This window comes from Amblyomma mixtum, chromosome 2 (assembly GCF_055824585.1).
Source record: "Amblyomma mixtum isolate Tamu chromosome 2, ASM5582458v1, whole genome shotgun sequence".
Lineage (NCBI taxonomy): Eukaryota > Metazoa > Arthropoda > Arachnida > Ixodida > Ixodidae > Amblyomma > Amblyomma mixtum.
Window position 1 is genome coordinate 102,849,710 of NC_143013.1, and position 23,184 is coordinate 102,872,893.

The window sequence follows — 23,184 nt, forward strand, 5'->3', positions numbered from 1 at the left end:
CCAGCGGTTTCCCGCAGCAGTGTAGGGAAGTGGCCCATACAGGTCAATGCCAACTCGGTCAAATGGCCTGGATGGGCAACGCAAAGGCTGCATAGGGCCGGTCGAATGGTGATAACCGGGCTTGCGGCGCTGGAAATCGGGGCAGGAACGGACGAATTTTCGAACGTACTTATACATGCCGCGCCAGTAATAGCGGAGGCGAAGCTGGTTGTAGGTCTTGAAAGCACCGCCGTGACCAGCTTGCGGGTCGCTATGAAAGGATGCGCATATTTATGAGCGTAAATGTCCAGGGATCACTAGGAGCCATTTGCGGCCATCAGAGAGATAATTTCACCGGTACAAAATCCCATCATTAATAGTTAAGTGGGCAGCCTGACAGCGGATTGCGCGCAGTACCGACACGACAGAATGGTCTGAGAGATATCGTACAAGAGAAGTGATCCAAGGGTCCTTGAACTGCTCGTTGGGCATATCATCCAATGACAAGGAGGCGCAGTCGATGGCGGGAGGAGAGGCACTTTCATTGGCTAGAGGTGAACGAGACAAAGCGTCGGCGTCGTTATGCTTCCTGCCGGAGCGATAGATCACACGAAAATCGTACTCCTGAAGGCGTAAGGCCCATCGGGCGAGGAGGCCATTTGGGTAATTTAGGGAGGACAGCCAACATAGGGAAGGGTGGTCCGTGACGACCGCGAAAGGCCGCCCGTACACGTAAGACCGGCCGTATACGTAAGGCCGAAATTTCCCGATCGCCCAAACGATCGCCAAGCACTCTTTTTGAGTGACTGAGTAGTTTTTCTCTGGCTTCGTCAGGGTGCGGCTCGCGTATGCAACAACATACTCCGCATACCCCGGTTTGCATTGAGAAAGAACAGCCCCGATATCAACGCTACTAGCATCTATGTGGATTTTCAGTTGGAGAAGCAGGGTCAAAGTGGCGTAGTATGGGCGGAGAGGTAAGTAGACGGCGCAACATGATGAACGCTTCGTCACAGGCAGGACTCCAGCTTGATAGGTCGCTGCTGCCACGAAGGGCAGTCAGAGGTACGGTAATAGAAGAGAAATTTCGGATAAAGCGTCAGAAGTAAGAACATAAGCCGATGAAACTGCGAAGTTCCTTCATCGTAGAGGGCTTCGGGAACTCAGACACCACGAAGCTTTGCTGGGTCAGGAAGGACACCCTGTTTCGACACGACGTGGCCCAAAATCGTCAACTGGCGAGCAGCGAAGCGACATTTCTTTAAATTGAGTTGAAGCCCGGCTGCCGCGAGGCATCCCAAAACTTGCTCCAGGCGAACGAGGTGCGTCTGGAGATCTGGGGAGAAAACGACGATGTCGTCCAAGTAACATAAGCATGTTTTCTATTTCAGGCCACGCAGTGTCGTGTCCATCATCCGCTCAAAAGTGGCAGGGGCATTGCGTAGTCCGAAAGGCATGACGTTGAATTCATACAGCCCGTCAGGCGTCACAAAAGCTGTCTTGGAGCGGTCAGCGTCATCCATCGGGACTTGCCAATAACCCGGACGTAGATCTAAATGAGAAAAAAATTCAGCTCCCTGCAAGCAGTCAAGTGCGTCATCAATGCGGGGCAGCGGATAGACGTCTTTGCGGGTGATTTTGTTCAGGCGCCGATAGTCAACGCAAAAGCGGATAGAGCCATCTTTCTTGGTGACAAGGACGACGGGGGAAGCCCAAGGACTGTGCAATGGTTGTATGACGCCCCTCTGTAGCATGTCATTTACCTTGGCGTCGATAACCTGGCGTTCGGTTGCCGAGACGCGATATGGGCGTTGGCGCAACGGCGAATGGGCGCCAGTGTCGATCCGGTGGGTAACAGCTGAGGTGCGGCCCAAACTGCGGTGGGAGAAGTCAAACGATGACCGAAACTTATCTAGCAGGGCCGCAAGCTGGGTATTCTGCGGTGGCGAAAGATTCGCGGCGATTGGGCGCGCGAAGACGGCTTCGGGAGCGGTATAAGGAGACGGTGGGGAAGAAGTAAGTGAAGACACTTGCATGCGGCAGGGGTCATCCCTATAAGGGTCCCAGGCGACGACGGAGGCGAAAGGCTGGACACGTCCCAGGCATTCACCGCGAAGAAGGGTAGGGGGGCACAGGAATGGATTCGTCAGGGGCAAGGCGCTGCAGCCGGCTGAGACGGCAAGCATGGCGAATGGGAGGGGTAGACAGTGGCCAGAAGCGAAGGAGTCGGACGGGATGAAGATGGTAGGGCTGTTGGATGCAGAGTCGCAATGAACAGAGACGAGCACAGCAGAGCACGGCGGGATCACGACGTCATCAGCCACAGTCAACTTGGAGCACGGGTTAGCGGAAGCGTTCACCGAGGCGTCGCCGAAGGGAAGAAGGGCGACATCGGAACGAGTCCAGTCGATGACAGCTTCATGTTGGGAGAGAAAGTCCCAGCCTAAGATGACGTCGTGAGACGGCGATGCGAATGCAATGAATTCAACAACGTACAGAACGTCCTGAATAGTAACTCGAGCTGTACAGGCCCTCAAAGGCGCAATAATTTGCGAATTAGCGGCGCGAACCATAAAACCAGATAGCGGAGTCATCCCTTTTCGTAACTGGCGGCACAATTTTGCACTGAGTACAGATACAGCTGCTCTAAGCGGCCTCTCTCTCTAATATAATTTTTCATTATAAAAGTCAATATCTCCACACATCACCCAACGACAGTCTCTTTTTTATTGACGTTCTGGCTATCGTCAGCTACCTGCCCCAGTGGTTTTGCACAAGTCTTAACAGTTGCATGGGATAAATGGAAACACTTTCAAAAAAAGATTTTGCTGTATGTCAGGAGAATGGACCATTACCTTCAATATTTCCTTAAAGTGTGTTACAATTTTCCAAACTACAGATTGTTTGCCCGAGAATGTTGGACATGTCCATTTCCTCGAAATTGCGAACAAAGAGACCATTGTAGTCTTGGTGCAACCAGAGTAAGTCAAGTGGTGGGCAGACTGATTTAATGCGATATCATTTGGGTTGTCTTACAAAAAAATTCCAGCTCGTGAGAAGAAAATAGGAGATGGTCCCCGAGTTCCCGAGAGCGGAAGGCAGAAAATAGGGGAGTATGTCGGCTTCCAGACAACGACGAGGTTCGCGCATCGGAGCCGCAAGACGCCACTACGCCTCAAGGTCACGAGCCCGGCCTAGCAGATGGCCTCTTTTCAGTGCGCCCCCCGCTTTCCTTCTCCCTCTTTTCCCCTTTGTGTGTGTTTTTGTTTTTCTTCTTTCTAGTGCTCTGACACTATTGCAAATAAACCTCAAGTCTCAAAGCGGAACCCGTCAGTTGAACTCGGGTTCAGGTCTTCCTCTTTTGTGATGGTGGAGATGGGGGTCCGTTTGGGCGCGACACGTTGCAGGAGGGAGATGAGATGTAGACGAACTTCTTTGCAGATATGTACAAGCCGGGTTTATTTACAACTATTTACACTTATACACATCGACCAGGGTGGTCGCTAGCATTCAGGACGATCGGGAGCGCCAGGCCAGAGCTCGCCCCTACGAAACCCTGTCCTGCCTGGCCGACTGAACTCGCGCTACGCGTAGCGGCTCCTCGTCCTCCGGAACGTGGCCAGCGCAAAGCTAGACCCTGTCCGTCTCGCGATTCCGACTCTCCACCAAGAGTCCCTGCCCAAGTCTCTCTTTGGCGCCAAAACGCCTCCTTAAATAAGTTTCCCCAGCATTCTGGGGACAAACTTAGTAACCAATGAGAGATGGGCTTCTTACAACCAATCAGAGCGTTTTCTGTGCAACTCAACAGACCAAAGACACGCCGGTCCCCACGAGCTTGTTTGCTCGCGAGGGCCGCATGCCTTTGAGGAAGCCGATAGCGCTTTTCCACACACAGTGAAAACACTTTGACAACACCACAAAAGCACGCAAGCACCACTTCCATCAGCTGTGGCTCCAAACACTATAGGGTGCATCTGAGCCCTCTGGCCAGAGGCAGAGTAATCACAACTCGTTACCCGAATGACCACTTCCATCCGGCCTCACGACCATTCGTAATTACACTCAGCTGCCTCCCACGCAAGCTTCCCCCTCAAGTGTCCCTGAAGTTTTCTTTCGCACTGTTCGACGCCGCGGTCGAAGGGTCATTGAACTTAACCCCGACAATAGCCGGGGTACGCGACTCGTACGCACTGTCCGCGGAACGGATCCCCTTCCGGCACCCCTCGCTGCCATTGCTGCTTTTACCTTTTGGGGCGGCAGCCCTTTGACCCCAGCGTTTCCTCTGTCTGCTTAAAAGCTACGCCGCCTAAAACATCTTAAGATAAGGACCAAGTCGGCGGCGCCCGGGGGGGATATGGAGATGGCCCGCTGCCCGGCGGCCCGCAAACTCAACTCCTCCCAACCAAGATTGTTGTGGGTACACTTGCTGTACGCACAACAAATTCCATGCACTGCCATCAGCTGACGCCTCGAGGGTAAACAGTGAATAAAAGTGGCAAACCCACAGCAAAATAACACACAGAAAAACAAATCAGGCGTACTCATGACGTAAGCATGGGTCAAACAAAGCATCCCTGCAAGCACCGACATTATACAAACGATAGCCTGCATACATGAACGAAGAATAATACAAACATCACCAAGTCGCAAACAACCAAAAGTACACACGTACGTCGGCTGTCCGGTCAGTCCACACACGCACACGTGCGCCGGCTGTCCAGTCAGTACACCAGCACGCACACATGCGCGCACACAGCGGATATTTCAACCCGCACACACAAGGCTGGAAACCAATCTGCACATTCCAGAATCCACCATGTCAGATCGGTGCCCAAACTGGCAGAAATTACTTCTAGCCGCCTACATCTCGGAACAGAACGTCAAGTTTCTGTTGAGCTTTGTCCACAAAATTGGACCAGAATTCAGAATGATCCGGCATAGCGCCGGTTGCAAAGGCTACCGCCGCTATTCGGTCTACCTTTTCACTTTCCTCAAGATTGACAGAGGTCACCTGTTCCATGCGCTCTACGAAAACTGCTGCCATCGCGTTTGCGATCGCCCCTTTGACCTTCCCATTAGGTTTACGCCTGTCATCGGCTATCTCACTCGCAGCTCTGCATAGCGCTAGCTCTTTGCAAGGCTGCCCGCGGATGTTCTCTTCAATGCCCTCGTTCATTCTCTTCTCAATATTTCCTTCACCATCTTGTTTCCGCACTGCTGATAATGAAGCATGTTGCTCCATATCGAAACATGAAGAGATGGGTGCATTATTCAAATCCTGCAGTTCTCTATCTGCCTCGACCACCGTTACGGCGATCGAATGCGCATTTCTAACCCCTTCGGCATCAAATGCAGGCTCATCTTTCCTGGTTAGCCTAAGATAACCTGCAATAGCATTGGCAGCTTCCGGATCTGTCTCACGCTCCACCGGAGCCTCAGGTTCGTCTTGAACAGACTCACGCGCAGTTTTGAAATCCTCTTCAAAATATTGGCTCTCATTTGCTACATATAGCTGCTCCCTGTCTGGCTGCTCTCGCAGCGAGTGTGTCTTAGGTGTTGCCAACTTCCTTACACCTTCAGCTGTAGTATCTTCTGTCACTGCGCAGAGTGTCAGCTCCGGCTGGCTAACCGATTCATCTTTGGCAGCTAGCTTACACTTGCTTGCGAAGAGTGTTCTCGCTATTGGCGCCTGCTCTGCCGCTTCGTCGAGCGTTACTGCTGCCTCAGAGTTAACACCAACCTGCCCTGGCACAATGCTGAACTCTTGTTCACGAGCAATACACTCATGTGCCTCTTGGGTCTGCTTTGACAGGCAGTGCATCACAGGCGTGACTAACGCCTCTATACCTTTAGCCATCTCTTCTGGCACGGCACACACGGTTGGACCCTGCTTTAATTTCGATTGCATCTGTGCAAGCTTTGTTTTTTCTTGCTCAATTAGAAGCTTCAACTTCTCAATCTCCAAACGTCGCATCGTGACCTCCCGATCATACCGCACGGCAGCCATCTCGATTTTCCGTGCTATCATTTATAGCACGAAACCCCTACACCGACATGGTGAATTCGGAGGAAGCAGAAAGGTCTCCTACCTCGCAGGTTGCTTTCCTCTGCCACGGTAAGCTCGTCGCCCTGAGTGACGACAGCGGGCTCCTTGATGCGGATGAGTTGAGTTGAGCCCCGGCTCTCACAGCAGCTCGCTGACTTGAACCTCCAGCCTCGTTCGCTTGAAGGTGCAGATCCTGGAGCCTCTTCGTAGATGTTGGTCCAGCTTAAAATCTTCTGTACACTGCAGTTGAAGTCGCTCACCCTCCGCAGAAAGCCGCTGCCCAATCCTGTCGACTGCGCCAGTTGAACTCGGGTTCAGGTCTTCCTCTTTTGTGATGGTGGAGATGGGGGTCCGTTTGGGCGCGACACGTTGCAGGAGGGAGATGAGATGTAGACGAACTTCTTTGCAGATATGTACAAGCTGGGTTTATTTACAACTATTTACACTTATACACATCGACCAGGGTGATCGCTAGCATTCAGGACGATCGGGAGCGCCAGGCCAGAGCTCGCCCCTACGAAACCCTGTCCTGCCTGGCCGACTGAACTCGCGCTACGCGTAGCGGCTCCTCGTCCTCCGGAACGTGGCCAGCGCAAAGCTAGACCCTGTCCGTCTCGCGATTCCGACTCTCCACCAAGAGTCCCTGCCCAAGTCTCTCTTTGGCGCCAAAACGCCTCCTTAAATAAGTTTCCCCAGCATTCTGGGGACAAACTTAGTAACCAATGAGAGATGGGCTTCTTACAACCAATCAGAGCGTTTTCTGTGCAACTCAACAGACCAAAGACACGCCGGTCCCCACGAGCTTGTTTGCTCGCGAGGGCCGCATGCCTTTGAAGAAGCCGATAGCGCTTTTCCAGACACAGTGAAAACACTTTGACAACACCACAAAAGCACGCAAGCACCACTTCCATCAGCTGTGGCTCCAAACACTATAGGGTGCATCTGAGCCCTCTGGCCAGAGGCAGAGTAATCACAACTCGTTACCCGAATGACCACTTCCATCCGGCCTCACGACCATTCGTAATTACACTCAGCTGCCTCCCACGCAAGCTTCCCCCTCAAGTGTCCCTGAAGTTTTCTTTCGCACTGTTCGACGCCGCGGTCGAAGGGTCATTGAACTTAACCCCGACAATAGCCGGGGTACGCGACTCGTACGCACTGTCCGCGGAACGGATCCCCTTCCGGCACCCCTCGCTGCCATTGCTGCTTTTACCTTTTGGGGCGGCAGCCCTTTGACCCCAGCGTTTCCTCTGTCTGCTTAAAAGCTACGCCGCCTAAAACATCTTAAGATAAGGACCAAGTCGGCGGCGCCCGGGGGGGATATGGAGATGGCCCGCTGCCCGGCGGCCCGCAAACTCAACTCCGTCGAGTTAGCGTCGTTCTTTGGAGGCTCCTGCGTGCGTGGTCACCGCCACCCGAACTAGTCGACGCGCAGTATAAGATCACTAGTGCGGCCCACTCGTTTTAAATTTGTGGTGCTAACTGTATTGTGAGACAGTGACGTAAGTTTGAAAGAAACAAAATTAATAATAATCATCATTTGGTGCCGAAACCTGGGAACTTAGTCAACTGCCATCAAAGACGCCATGGAACGACTCCAAAAGAAGCAAGCCGCACTACGTCAAGCAATCGAAACGATCAACGCGGCAGCCACCGCCCTTCTACAAGAGCCTGCAGCACAAAGCGGTGAGCTTGGAGAACAACTTGACCTCCTTATCGAGCAAGCAGAAGATCTAAAATCGGTTCACGACAACACTAAGAAGAAAACTGACCTACAGGAACTCGACGCAGAATTAGTCGCCGTATCTGCTTACAGCGAGAAGATTATCATCACGAAAACTCGAATAAAAAGAACCCTACGAAACCAAACTTCTTACGAAGACCGGTGAAGAACTCCAAGGGTAACGGGAGATCCTTCCGAGCCTAGTTCTCAGCCATCAGTTCACGCCAGCGTTACCACGAGCCAGCTTCCATCAGCAACAACCAATCTTCCAAAGTTAGAAATCGCTAAGTTTAATGGAGACCTGAGATCATGGCAAAAATTTTGGAATCAATTCGACTCAAGAATCCACACAAATGGCTCTCTTTTATCAATCGGTAAATTTCAGTATACTGACAATTTATCTAACAGGAAAGGCGGCAGCGGCTATCGAAGGGTTATCCCTAAGCAATGAAAATTACGGAACTGCCATCAGGACCCTCACCGAAAGATTTGGGGGAGGAGACATCATAATCGAAGAACACATGTCTGGCTTGCTCGGTATTCGCCCGGTAAACAACCTCATGACACAAAAAGGCTCAGGACCCTCTATGATGAGGTACAGTCGCGAGTCCGAAGCCTCGAGGCACTGGGCATGACAACGAGCACGTACGGCGTGTTGTTGCTGATTGTCCTTCGGAAGAGCATCCCAGATCAACTTAGCCTCGAGTACTACCGAAGGAAGGCACCACTTCAACCGTTCCCCAAGACGAGCTCCAAGATTTCCTCGATTTCTTGAGAACGGAAGTGGAGAGCAGAGAACGAGCACAGTGCAGTAGTAACTGAACAGGGATGTTAAACAGAGGGAGCCAAGCATTAAGGAGAAGCCACCATCTGCAGCCGTCTTCGCTGTAAAGGGCAGTGAGTCACAGTGCTCATTTTGTGGGGCATAGGACCACGTTACGGCAGACTGCTTGGCCTCCGTTGCGCCAGAAGCCAAGAAAGAGATCCTGGCCAAAGAAAGACGGTGCTTTAAATGCACGAAAAGGAATCATCGACCAGCCGATTGCAGAACAGTCAAGTGGCTCCAATGCGCCAAATGTTCCGCCCGGAACGCTACTGGCCTGCGATCTCAGCAAGTCGACACCACTCCTTTCAAGAAACGGTTTTGCTCCTCTCGAGGTTGTCGTGTAGTCTTCGTTACAGGTGGCACCGACTGGCTGCACGCCCCGCGTGCTCCTACAGACAGCACAAGCCTGTGAGGAATCGAAACAGAATCGCGCCTTGGTAAGGTCTCTGCTCGACGGTGGCAGCCAGAGAACATTCGTAAAGCGAGAAGTATCCCGGCGTCTCAAACTTCAAGTGGTGGGAGAAGAACGTCTGGCCATTCACACCTTTGGGACCACTACGCCAAAAGTCACAACATGCAACAGAGTCGAGTTGTGTCTACGAAGCCGCAATGACGACCACGTAATAAGAATCGAGGCCCTCGAGGTTCCAGAGATTTCCGGGGATTTCCTGGCATCACCTAACGCCTCCCCTACCAGCCTGGCTGCGGACCAAGGGCTCCAACTTGCTAACCTGGTCACGGACGACTACCGACATAACACCGGAGTCTCTCTCCTGATTGGAGCTGACCATTACTAGGACGTCGCCACTGGAAGTGTCAAGCGGGTCAACGACAAGCTTATCGCCGTGGAGACGGTCTTTGGGTGGACGCTGCAGGGTAGGGTAGTAAGAAACACAGCGACGACCTGTTTGACAACCATCGAAGTCATGCGCGTGTTGGTGACCACTGAGCAAGAAAACGACGATCTCTCCAGGCAGCTGAAGTCATTTTGGGAATTGGAACATCTTGGAATCGTTGACACACAAACCACAGAGAAGGGAGACGAAGTTCTTCGAAGCTTTCAAGAAAGCGTCAACTACAGAAGTGGCCGTTATCAGGTCTCTTTGCCCTGGAAAGAAAGTGCCTCAGATTTGGCGGACAACAAGGCCATAGCTGCGCGGAGACTTCGGTCGTTAACAACAAAGCTGATAAGAAACGACGGCGACATGCAAGCTTACGACTGAGCGCTGAGAGAATACCTGGTTGCTGGGCACGCTGAGGAGGCCGACGAAAATGGTGAGCCCCCAATGGGACCTATTTATTACCTCCCGCATCGAGGCGTTGTCAGATCGACAAGCGAGACAACTAAGCTAAGGGTGGTCTTCGATGCCTCCTCGAGCGCACGAGGTGAGATTTCGCTAAATGATGTTCACTCTGCTGGACCAAGTTTGAAACCAAACCTCTCAGATATCCTAATCAGGTTTCGAACCCAAAGAATAGCTGTCATAAACGATATTGAAAGGCTGTCCTCCAAGTGCAGCTGTTCGAAAGTGACTGTGACGCCTTGCGCTTTCTCTAGTACGAGCAACCTCTCAAGCAGTCAGAAGCTCTTCTTCCTATAAAGGAGTACCGAATGACACGAGTGCCCTTCTGGGCAACAAGCCCCTTTTTGCTCGCGGCAACTCTGAGGTATCCCGTTGAGTCAGTGCAAGACATTTATCCGAGCCCCGCGAATATACTCAAGAACGACTTATATGTGGACGATTTAGTGACAGGTGCTGACACAGTTGAGGAGGCGCAGCGCACCTGCTAAGAATTGGAGCACATTGTGCACAAGGCAGGCATGCATCTACGCAAGTGGCGATCGAATTCGATTGAACTTACGACGATGTTGTCCGAAAATGAGAATGCGCGAGGCAGCTTGCCGGAGCTCACAGTGACCAAGATCCTGGGTGTCGAATGGAGGCCTCACGCAGACAATTTCGTGTTTGAGATGAACACCATAATAGAGTTTTGAGATCGCGGCAATACACAAAGAAGTTTTGCTGGAAGCGTCTGCGCGTATTTTCGGCCCCTTCAATTTCTTCGCACCAATTTCTACTACAGCGAAGATCTTGTTTCAGACCCTTTGGGAGCGAGGTACAGATTGGGATGAGAAACTGCCTCCAGATGTACTTGACCGATGGGACATTTGGTGCCAACGGCTGCCTGGGCTTCGCCACATTTCCGTACCTCGTAAAGTCGCCTTGAAAGAAGAGCATGCCCAGCTGGAGCTTTAAATTTTCTGTGATGCCAGCCCGAAAGCATAAGGTACCGTCGCTTACACGAAGACAACAAATGACGACTGGAACTTCACTGTATATCTTCTGATGACTAAAACAAGGGTGGCGCCATTAAAGCGCTTGTCATTACCGTGGTTGGAACTGATGGGGGCCCTAATAGGAGCTCGGTTGGCCAAAACGCTTTTTCAGCAGCTGAATGTAACAGCTATTTCAGTGCACTGCTTGAGTGACTCAACCATTGCCCTGAGCTGGATAAAAATCTCTGCTTTCAAGTGGAAACCTTTCATTGGCAACAGAGTGCAGGAGGTTAAGTCTCTGACTGATCCTGCAGTTTGGAAGCATTGCCCTGGAAAGTCTAACCCCACAGAGCTTTTAACCAGGGGTGAAGCGTGGTGGAATGCCTGATTGGCTGAAGGCGACCACCGAGCACCGTACGGTTATCCCGAACATTGATAGCAACTCTTCCGCTGAGGAGAAAAGGGTCGTCCAGGTTCTCAATGCAGTGACCTGCAGTGCACCGGAGCCACTGCTGGATATTGAGATCAGCAGCTCCTTATCCAGAGCACTTCGCGTAACAGCGTGGGTTCAGCGGTTCCTGCATGACTTTCGCAACCATTCCCAGAAAAGAGAGGGAGAGTTAACAGCGACAGAGGCGGCACAAGCCGAAAAGTATTGGCTTCGAATGTCACAAACCACAAGCTTCTCGGAAGAAATAAGCGTCCTCAAGTCGTCAGCTACACTGGACAAGAAATCGCCAATCCTAACTCTCAACCCTTTCCTCGACGCTGAGGGCATACTGAGAGTTGGCGGCAGACTCCAGCATAGCGCCGAAGAGGAGGGCACAAAACACCCCGCTATTCTCTGTTCAGCCCACCGGTTCGCACAGTTGCTCATAACTCGAGAGCACAAGCGGTTGCTACATGCGGGAGTGCGAGACATGCTATGCCATCTTCGTGAGCGCTACTGGGTACATAGAGCGAGGCAAGCTGTAAAATCTATAATCCGGCGCTGTCTGCAGTGTCAGAAGCAAAGTTTCAGCCCAGCTGCAGAGCCCATGGCCCCGCTTCGATCAGAACGTGTCACAAAGGCTAACCCATTTCTGATCACAGGGGTCGATTTTGCGGGCCCACTACTTTACAATGAATAAGCGACGGCATGCAAAGTTCCGTAGCTCTTTTTTACGTGTGCAGTAACCAGAACAATCCATCTTGAACTTGTCGGTGACATGACATCCAACTGATTTCTCATGGCACTGAGAAGATTTGTCTCCCGCCGAGGAATCATCAATGTCATGTATTCGGATAACGCTCTAACCTTTAAAGGAACGTCTAAGGAACTCGCAAAGATGTTTCAAGTGGCGTGGGGAGCAGAAGTACAAGCATACATCGGCGAAACTGGAATGTCGCGGTAAATCATTATAGAGAGCGGCGTGGGGGTCCGGATTTTTGGAAAGGACGGTGCACACCGTGAAAACCTGCCTTCGCAAAACACTTGAAAGAAGCTCCTCGATTTTCACAGCCTCGGCACAGTTCTAACAGAAGTCGAGGCGGTTGTAAATTCCCGTCCCCTGACGTACGTCCACTCAGATGCGGGGGAGCCAGCGCCCCTAACACCGGCTCATTTTCTTGTCGGACGTCGGCTCACAGCTTTGCCATCCGGAGCAGCGGCCACTTCTGCGCGGTCAACAAGTGAAACACTGCGAGGGAAATGGAAATACCGCATCGCGCTGGTTGATTCATTCTGGAAACGATGCAGGCGCGAGTACCTTCTAGAACTGAGTTCCGCGCTCTTAACAAGCGTCACTTAGCGAAGCGTTAAGAAAGACGACATTGTGCGGCTCGGCGACCAGCGGACGCCCCGCCAAATTTGGCCGATGGCGCGAGTCAGGGAGATCTTCCCAGGGAGAGACGACAATGTACGCGCCAGCAAAATTGGCCTCCCAAGCAAAAGGGAGCTTCGGCGACCAGTGCAGGCCCTTTGCCCTCTCTAACTCCAAGGCGAAGATGTCCCACAGGCAGCACAAATGAGTTGAAGCTCATTGCGGGTGAGGATGAAGAATATAGGAGATGGTCCCCGAGTTCCGGATTGCGTAAGGCAGAAATATAAGGGAGCATGCCGGCTTCCTGACAACTACGAGGTTCGCGCATCGGAGCCGCAAGACGCCACTGCGCCTCAAGGTCATGAGCCCGGCCGGGCCGAAGCTGCAGGTGGCCCTCTTTTCAGTGCGCCCCCCGCTTCCCTTCTCCCTCTTTTCCCCTTGTGTTTTTTGTTTTTCTTCCTTCCAGTGCTCTGTCACTATTGCAAATAAACCTGTAGTCTCAAAGCGGAACTCGCTCGTCGAGTGAGCGTCGATCTTCGGAGGCTCCTCCGTGCGCGGCCCCCGCCGCTCGAACGAGTCTACGCGCAGTATAAGAATACTAGTGCCTCTCAGTCGTTTTAAATTTGTAAATTTGTGGCGCTAACTGTATTGTGAGACAGTGACCTACGTTTGAAAAACAGCTGAATTAATAATAATCAACATCGTGTGCAACGAAATTCTCCGACTAATCGAGATGTGCTAACGCGATCAGCACTGCCAAATTTGAAAATGTGAGGATTAGTGTGCTGGAGTACCTTCCATCATGATGAATTACGCTAATCCGATTAACTAATCCACCAAATACAATCAGTAATTCTCAATAATCTGCATCAGTTCACCAAATAATCCTGACTAATCTAACTTAGTATTTTGGGGGGTTGGCGAACTTCAAAATGCGATCGTGTTTCATCTTTAAAAATGTGCTTAAGGAGGCCCCCAGGATTGTTATCTTAAAATTTTATTTCCTGGTGAACAAGCATTCATAAGCAACAAGGAGACAAACGATCCATGTTTGCTGATTACGTCTTCATGCAGTAGTCATCATAGTGCCCTTTCATAATGGCTAAACAATGGCAAACTGAACGCACTGTTTTTGAGAAAACATGGACAAAATGTCTCGTAATATTACTCCATAACATGCTAAAAAATGGAACTCTTTAAATAACAATTCCGCGTGCCCGCAGCAATGAATACATGTATTTAGTCCCGCTCCACTACAGAGTACAAGAACGTGACATTGTGGACTCACCAGCCTCCCAGTCTTCTTCAGGGCTCTCCCGTCCGTTGTCTGTCACCGGCTCCGCGCCTACACAGAAAATGCGTTTCTGGTGAGACACAGCAACGAAGGTACTACTACCTATTTCTTATGTTGAGAAGTTTTGTACGACTTGGTTACATTAATCTGGGGCAACAACAGCTCACGAGATAGTATCAGATAGTTTTTAGATAGTATAAGATAGTAAGATACAGAAGGAAGTTTCAGGCGGCAGCGTTAAGAGTCAGGTGTCGCAGAAAATCCGGCGTCTTTGTCGGCGTCGTTAGCCGCAAGCGAATAATCTGCAGAAATTTCCTAGAGAAGCAACTGAAATGGCAGGTGGGCACCTAGGTCACGTGACGTTGTCACGTCATCACAACCTTCCCACTGGATCGTGAGCAAACTGCCCACCGTTAAAGAACCAGTTTAACCATTGGTCGCGAGAGGTCGCCAGAGAAACTAGAGTCACGCAAGCCCTACCGGTGGCAGCACCTGCCCCTGCAGAGCAGTGGCGCATCGCTTAACGGCTGCATCACTGCACCAGGAGTGGTACGACCATTCCCAGCGGTCGATGTATGTTAAGCAGAGTGACCAATTCGGCATATATGGGCATTAACCCCTTAACGCTTTTGCGGCATACTCTTAAGGCAGAACTTGCGTGTTCCCTATATCATCATCATCATCAGCCTGACTACGCCCACTGCAGGGCAAAGGCGGGCCAGCTGCGGCCACGGTATCCTAGCAAACTTCTGAATCTCATACCCCCCTGACTTTCTGTCGCCCCCTCCTACCATTGCCTTCTATTGGAATCCACTCCGGTACCCTTAACCACCGGTCATCCTCCCTTCGAATTACGTGCCCTGCCCAAGCCCATTTCTTCGCCTTTATTTTGACTAGGATGTCATTAACTCCCATTTGTTCCCTCACCACTCTGCCCACTTCCGGTCTCTCAACGCCACGCCAATGATTTTTCGTTGCATAGCTGGCTGCGTTGTGCTTAACTTGAGCTCCACCCTCTGCGTTAGCCTCCACGTTTTTGACCTGTAGATGAGTACCGATAAGATATAGCTGTTGTATCCCTCCGTCCAGTTTTTTATCCTAGGGCCAGCGCGCGCTCCGCACCTTTTAATGAGTGATAATGATGGCGCAGACTACACGTGACAAATGAACCTTCAACAAATTGGCCGCGGAAAAATTTTGAGCTCACTTGCAGAAATAATTATTATATGTCCATGACTTGAGGCTAGGGTACACTCAGTTCAACTAAGTGCTGCAGTGCTTTTTCGGCTACAAATGTACTTCATTCAGGTGGCGTTCTGGCCCCATTATTCTAGGGGTTCCACGACAGCTCCCACCACCTAGAGAACCTCCAGCTGGTACTTGGAACGACCGGTCCCTCATGGGCTAATCCAAGCATACCTCCTGTCCTTTTATAGCCTAATGTTTTCACACCACCCACCCATACGGAATATGGTCAAGTACCACTACGTCCGGCCGGGCGCCAGCGTGGTCTTAGACCAGAAGACGCTGGCGCGCATACATCTGCCCCAGGATACTTTTTTGTCACCGTGCCATCGCTTCCACCAGCCGACGCCCTCCAACCTCTCGCCCTCCGTGAAATGGGCCCCGGTGTCGATACCTCCTCACTGTGGTTAAAACATGTGCCTTCGCACACATTGTGGTTAAAACATGTGCCTTCGCACACATGTAAAGCCGCCAGATGTGTATTGTTAACCCATTTTCTTCTCTGTGTATTGTTTAAATTCGTGTGAACTTTATTTTTCTTAAGGTCTCATGTCCCATGCGGCGTACTATTTACAAGCGGCTGGCCGCACTTTTGCATTTGTATACCAGACTGTTACCATAATGTAGGCGGCCGAGGCACCGTCATGGTATGCCACGCCGCTACCTTCAGTTCGCTGTTAGGCATATGTCTGATGAGGAAAGAAAGACAAAGAACTAAATCAATATGGCAAGGAGGAAAGAAAGACGAAGGTATAAAGGAAATGAATAAAGAGAGAATGAAGGGAAGTTACCAACAACAATGAATGACATAAACATAGAAAGAATGGCAGATAGAAGCAAAGAAAGAGAAATAAAGTAAGAATCAAAGAAATAAAGCAAGAAAGGGAGTGAAGAAAAGAAAGAGCGAAAGGAATAAAATAAAGGAAGATTGGAAGCAACAAAGAAAGAGAGAAACGGAAAACACAGAAAGAAAGAGGAAGGAAAGAAAGACAGAAACAAATAATGAAAGAAAGAAACAAAAGAGGAAAAAAGGCACCAAAAAGACAGAGAAGGAAAGAAAGGAAAAATGCAAGAAAGGGAGAGAAGAATTAAGAAGGAAAGAAAATAAGAAGAGAGGGAAGAATTAAAGAAGAGAGAGAGAGAAAGGAAGACGGAGAGAAAGAAGGAAAGAATGAAAGAGTGTAGGAAAAAAATAGAATGGTAAGGAAGAAATGAAGAAAAAAAGAGAGAGAGAAGGAAAGAACACACGAAAGTACGAAAAAAAGAAAAAGGAATGACAGAAAAAGAGCGCAATAATTAGAAAAACGGAGAAAGAAAGAAGGAACGATAGAAAGTAAGAAGAAAAGACAGAACCAATGAAAAGAACATTGAAAGGATGAAAGTAAGATATAAAGACTGAAAGGAAGAAAGTAAGAAATAAAGGAAGAGAGACAAAAAGAGAGAAAAAGGAACAATGATAGGAAGAAAGTAATGAAGAAGGAAAGAAAAAACTAAGAAAGCACACAAAAGAATGAAAGAAAAAGAAACAAAGAAAGGAAGAAAGAGAGAAAGAACGAAAGGATGAAATAAAGTATGACAGAAACAGAGAAATAAAGAAAGAGAAAAGAAAACAAAGAATGAAAGGAAGAATGGAAGAATCAAAGTAGCAACAGACATACTTAAGGGGTAGACCTGGACCTTTCTGCAGCTGAGTGATCTTTCCTTGCCTGAACAGAATGAATTCAATAAAAGGCCGAAAGCACCCATATGATCGTCAGCGCCAAGCAATAAGCTTGCGCATCTTGTATCTTGCTTGTGCATCTCCCTTCTTCATTGCTCGTTGCCAGAGCAAGTGTGCCGCGGAGCGGCAAAAATTTGGCCCGGGCCCCCCGCAAAGCCTTACCTCGGTCGATTTAAACCGAAATCGATAGCCAACTATTGCGGGCGTGTCTGCAACAATGGCGACCTACGAATCTGGCCCAGGAAATGGCAACAATTTGTCCCGGGCGACTCCCGAAACTTGGCCTTGGGCGATTTGGACCAACATCGATGTCCAATCGTAATTTAACGTGTCGGACACAATGCTGACCTCCAAATCTGGCCCATGACATTTCCATAATTTGGTCTGGGCCAACCCCGGTATAGGACCCTGGCTGATTTTCGTCAGAATCGATGTCTATCCATCTAACGATAAGTGGTTGCCGCGCCTGCCGCGAAGAAAAAAACTTTCTTGAGCACTCCTGAAGGAGCGCACACATGGACGGGCGTCTCAGAGCAGCACCCAGGTCCTCCTCTCCACGCGACCTTAGGGAAGCAGGGCGTATATGTTATGATGTCCTTGGTCTGGCTTCGTCGAAAGAAGTCGACAAGCCCCGGCTTTCGGAAAGTCGTGAGTAACGAGCCAGATGCGAAAGCATTATAAAGCTCGGGTGTGTACTCAGATCTTGTCCGCAATACCTGTCCACACGATGATGTCAGTCCCGATGAATGAATGTGCAAAAATTTTAATGATAAGGAGTAATAAATGATTTGATTTATTAGGGTTTAACGTCCCCAAGCGACTCAGGCTATGAGGGACGCCGTAGTGAAGGGCTCCGGAAATTTCGGCCACCTGGGGTTCTTCAACGGTGTTATATGCCGTGATACCGTCGCATTGTCAGTTAGTAAACAATTATAAATGAGTGCAATAAAGAAATAATTTAATTAGTAAAGTTGAAAATAACCAAATAAAAAGGATGAAGTGAATACTAACTGCGTAACTAATCAAGGGAGGTAATCAATGGGTCCCGAGACAGCATCCCTTTAGAAAAATGAAGTCATGTGTCAAGGTAAGGACGCCATACATGCAAAAGCCGCGTCACAAGATCACTTGCAAAAAATGAGTTATCTGCCAAGGTAGTGACGTAACACCAATGTCACGTGATAGAAAATTACTACGTCACACACTAGCCAAGTGATAATCACCGCTACGTGCATCCCGATGTCATCACTGGTTGACCTAAATATGGCGACAGTATTGCCGAATACATTCACCAAAATTCTGAGCAACCGCTCGTCTACCGAATTTTGGGTGATGTCATAGCCTTTCCGTTTTGCATATAGCTTACATGTTTCAGTCAAGTTGGAGGCTAACTTGCGATAGCGGTTCGCACCAATCAATTAAACACCTTGATTGCATGTTTTGAGACACTACACTTTCCCTTAAGGTGCGGTAGAGGTGCCCACCGAGATGTCGAAATGTGAAGTTGGAGGCTTACTTGCGACAGGGGTTTTGGACCACACCAAGATGTCGAGATCTGAGAGCTGCTGCGTCATTTCCTTTCCTCAAAGCACACATTTTCGCATTCCTCCATGTCATCAGACTTCTGTGCCCTCAGAATGTTTTGTGTCAACTCTTTTGTATAAAGTGTGTTTCTTTTGTGTGTTTCTGCACCGATTCAAAATATTATACAAGTACAGTTCCCGTGTTCGCCCGTTTTTCGTCATCTCTCCGTCATCAAACTGTGTGCTCCGCGCCAACGCCAAATGAACGAGCACCGCGAAGAAGGGAGGTGCAGAAGAGGAACCGCGAATGCTATGGGAGGCTCGAAAAGGCCTCACTAAACGCTGGAAAAAGCAGCGTCTCAATAGAAAACTAAAACTACGAATTGCTAAGATTACACAGCAAGCGCAAGCATATGCTATACAACTGTGTAGACAAAACTGGTCTGAGTTTTGTGCTTCCCTGAAAGGCACTCTAAGCACAGCCCAGACATGGACCATCTTAAGATGCATGCTCGACCCGAATAAGGCCAAATCAGTTACCAGCCGAACTCTCCAAACAGTTGCCCATAAGTTTCAAGGCACAGACAAAGACCTCATAACAGCCATGCATCGCAAGTACATAAGAGACCACACCCCTCCATGCACCCTGACCTATGAAGGACAACAAAATCCAAGCTTAGACGCCTCCATAACGGTATCTGAAGTTTATGCTGCAGCAAGTATAGCTCAGCGGAACACTGCACCGGGCGGAGACAAGGTTACCAACGCTATAATTCGAAACCTCAGCAACAACCATCTGAAAGACCTAACAGAATACATTAACAACGAGTTACGGGAGAACGGCCAGGTTCCAGCTGAGTGGCGCCATGCGGATATCATTATGATTCCAAAGGCCGGGAAACCCCCGGCAGTAGAGTCCCTCCGCCCAATCTCCTTAACCTCCTGTCTGGGCAAACTGTATGAAAGAATCATACACACCAGACTCCAGAACTATATAGAAGATAACAACTTTTACCCCTACACTATGGTGGGATTCCGAAAAGGTCTCTGTACACAAGATGCCTTCCTAAGGATTAGCGATGAAGTGCTTAATACAATACCCACCCACGGAGAAAACCTTCTTTTAGCCCTGCATTTAAAAGGAGCCTTTGACAACGTCTCCATCAGGCTATCCTAGAGGAGCTGAGTGGTCTAAACTGTGGAGAGAGGATATTTAACTACATCAAGGCTTTCCTCTCCAACAGAACCGCCACCATAGGCATTGGTGAAGTCCGTTCTCATCCCTTCCCCATGCCTAACAAGGGTACTGCTCAAGGGGCTATAATATCCCCCCTCCTCTTCAATATTGCCATGCTAAGCTAGCAAGAAAGCTTCAAACGCAGCCCGACATAGGCTACACGGTCTATGCCGATGATATAACTATGGGCCACACACGGCTCCTAGGCTACACGGTCTATGCCGATGATATAACTCTATGGGCCACACACGGCTCCTTAGCCCAAAAAGAAGAAGCCCTACAAGAAGCCATACACAGGGTTGAAGAATTTGCTGCGGAAAGTGGTCTGGAGTGTGCCCCGGAGAATTCTGAGGTCATTAGACTCCACAAACTCCCTTACACATCCCCAGGAGAAGTTGAGCTTTTCCTGGGTGGACGCAAGATTAATGAAGTGGACAAGATCCGGATACTGGGGCTCTGGCTTCAAAGTAACCTCAGATTCGACCATATGATCAGAACCATAAAAAAAAACAGTTAATCAAATCTCAAGAATGATCCGCCGCATTACCTGGCACCGCAAGGGTATGAGAGAAGAGGACACCCTTAGACTCGTCCAGGCCCTAGTTCTGAGCAGGATAACATACGGCCTCCCTTACCAAAAACTGGGCACTGTGGAAACCAGAGCTATCGATACAATCATAATAGGGGCTTACAAAACTGCCCTCAATCTTCCAATAGCCACTTCTACAGAACGACTCCTAGAGCTTGGGCTGCACAACACTTTTACCGAGCTCCAAGAAGCCCTCTTGGAAAGCCAAAAAGAGCGCCTTCTAAAAACCAATGCGGGAAGGACGATCCTGACTAAATTAGGGACATGGCCGGGGCTGGAGACAAGAGGCAGTAAAACCTCTCTTCCACTCCAAACCAAAGAAAAGATCACCGTTAGTCCAATCCCACGTCACATGCATCATATCATGCTCATCAGCAAGGCAGACGACAAGCGCGAGCAAAGGCACTTCAGAAACACCTAGAAAGCGACCGTAAAGCCGTTTACGTAGACATTGGGGCCTACCCCACGCCGGGACAGTTCTCATTCGCTGCGACTGACCACCAACTAAACCGGCTCTCCAAGCTTCTATATATGCAGAAAACCCCTCCTCTGCAGAGGCTCTGGCAATAGCTATCGCCATCAAACATAAAGACCAAAGAGGAGAGTCCTCCCACGTTGTAACAGACTCCCAACAAGCCTGCCGAGACTTTCTTAATGGCAGGCTTCCCTCAAGAGCAACACAGCTACTTGGCAATCTCAGCCTAACACACAGACTAACATGGACACCTGGTCACGAAGGACTAGCTGGAAATGAGGTAGCCAACGATCTAGCCCGAGATTTAACCCACCGGGCGGATCCTCATCCCTACCCCACGCCCATGCCTAGCACCTATGGTGACAGATTAGAACATATTCGGCTGGAGCGCAGAAAATACCCACCCCCTCAGATAAAACTAGACTCCTCCGCAGCCATAGACTGGAGGAAAATTCAGACCAACACTTTCCCTAACTTGTTCATCCTACACAAGATTAGCCCCACTCAATATCAGAATACATGCCCTTGGTGTGGAGCTTGCCCTACGCTCTACCACATATCGTGGGAATGTACAACGAAACCAAAACACTTAACTGTATCCAACCCGACATATGAGCAGTGGGAGGTGGCCCTGACCAGCGAGACCCTGGATCAGCAACTTAAGTTGGTTCAGCAAGTCCGTCAGTCAGCTAAAGCCAGTGGCGCCTTGGACTAGGGGTGCCACCCAAGTTGCTCGAGCAACCTTCTTCTTTTTAAATAAAAGTTTTCTCTCTCTCTCTCTTTCTGTGGCGCAGCTGACAACATTTGGCGAGCTTGGGCACTGCGCAAGAACCACCCCGTTACGAAAGATAGCAGAACGTCTTCCTGGGCTCATCGGGACTCCCAGATTATCAAGGCGAGAGCGGATCCTTGGACGCTTTCAAGGGGTGACAGCCGGAGGCATCAACGACAGGAGGTGGCCTGCAGCAAGGAACAGCGCGGCGAGAAAGGAGCGAAGTTTGCTCAGGGCAGCGGGGACCCGTTCCCGTCTTCGTAACTTCGTATAACTGAACCACCACCACTCACCACAACCACTGAAGTGCACACCTACGCCAGCGACGTGGGTGTCGGTGCAGCGCGCATCAAACTTATACCAGCATTTGGTCGCATACGCAAGTCGCACTTTGACGAAATTGGAAAGCGACACCACTCCCAAGAAACTCAAGCAGGTTGTAGGCGCGATATCGCACCTCATCCGCAGGGTTTCGGGACGTCATAGAGGTATGAAGGAGCGCGACCTATGTCGCCTCATTCATGCCTTTGTCCTCAGCCGTGTGCTGTACACTACCCCATACTTACACCTATCCAAACATGACATAAACGCTTTGGATGCTTTGATTCGCAAGGCATTCAAGGTAGCACTTCAACTTCCCCTCAACACAACCACAGACAGGTTACTAGGCCTGGGCCTCCACAATACGATCGGGGAACTGGTGGAGGCCCACCGACAGGCCCAATACATCAGGCTCACACAAACCTCCACAGGTCGGTATATCCTGGACACCCTCGGAATCAAAATACCGGCCAACGACCCAACCCTCCACGCCATCCCACGATCCCTTCACCGAGAGCTCCTCATCAGGCCGCTCCCGAGGAATATGCACCCGTCCCACCATGAGCAGCGCCGCAGAGCCAGTGCGAAGGCACTCCATCAAGCGAACGGCCCCCAGCCGGACGCCGTATGGGTGGACGCTGCCTGTACGGGTGATGAAGCGACAGTAGCTGTGGTGGACTCCTCTTTATCCGCCCTCCTCACACTACCTCTCCCTCCAGACACGTCCCCAGAGGCTGCAGAGGAAGCTGCCATTGCCCTTGCTATAACCCGCACGGAAGCCCGGTACATTTTAAGCGATTCTAAAACTGCGATTCTAAATTTTGCTCGAGGCCGAGTCCATGTCCCTGCTTTTGGCATACTGGACTCGCCCGATGCCCCCCCGCCCCGCCAAGTGGAGCTGATATGGGTGCCCGCGCACTCCGGGAATCCCGGAAACGAGGCCGCGAACCTTTTAGCCCGAGGTTCTTTAAATCGGGCTCAGGTGACCTCTGATCGGGGATTCACGATGGAGCGCATGCACTCATTCAGTGAGCTGACCCAGGCGCACAGAGCCTTACGCCAGCTCTACCCACGCCCCACCCCTCCCTAGATAACAAACACGCAACACTCTGGCGCAGACTACAGACACACACACTCCCTTCACCCCTTAACCTAGCCCATTATCATCCCTCCTTCCCCACTCCGGCATGCACTCTATGCCCAGAACCCTTCGCCTCTTCCCTCCACATCATTTCCCTCTGCCCGGCGGACCCTCCCCCGCGGGACCTAGAGAACCTCAAGACCTGGGAGGACTGGAAGACCCTGCTGCGCTCGGAGGACCCGGCCGTGCTGACCATCGCCACCGGCCATGCTG

At 50.3% G+C, this 23,184-nt stretch overlaps 1 protein-coding gene across 1 annotated transcript in view; it reads right to left on the bottom strand.

The window, feature by feature from the left end:
* Positions 1–18,487, bottom strand: part of LOC149360345 (uncharacterized) — a 113,922-nt gene extending 95,435 nt beyond the window's left edge. The window contains exons 1-2 of the mRNA XM_089567840.1: positions 18,430–18,487; positions 13,943–13,999 (exon numbers count right to left, since the gene is read on the bottom strand). Coding sequence (XP_089423966.1) covers positions 13,943–13,999; positions 18,430–18,487 — 115 coding nt within the window. The remainder of the gene's footprint in view (positions 1–13,942; positions 14,000–18,429) is intronic.
* Between the last annotated feature and the right edge of the window lie 4,697 nt (positions 18,488–23,184).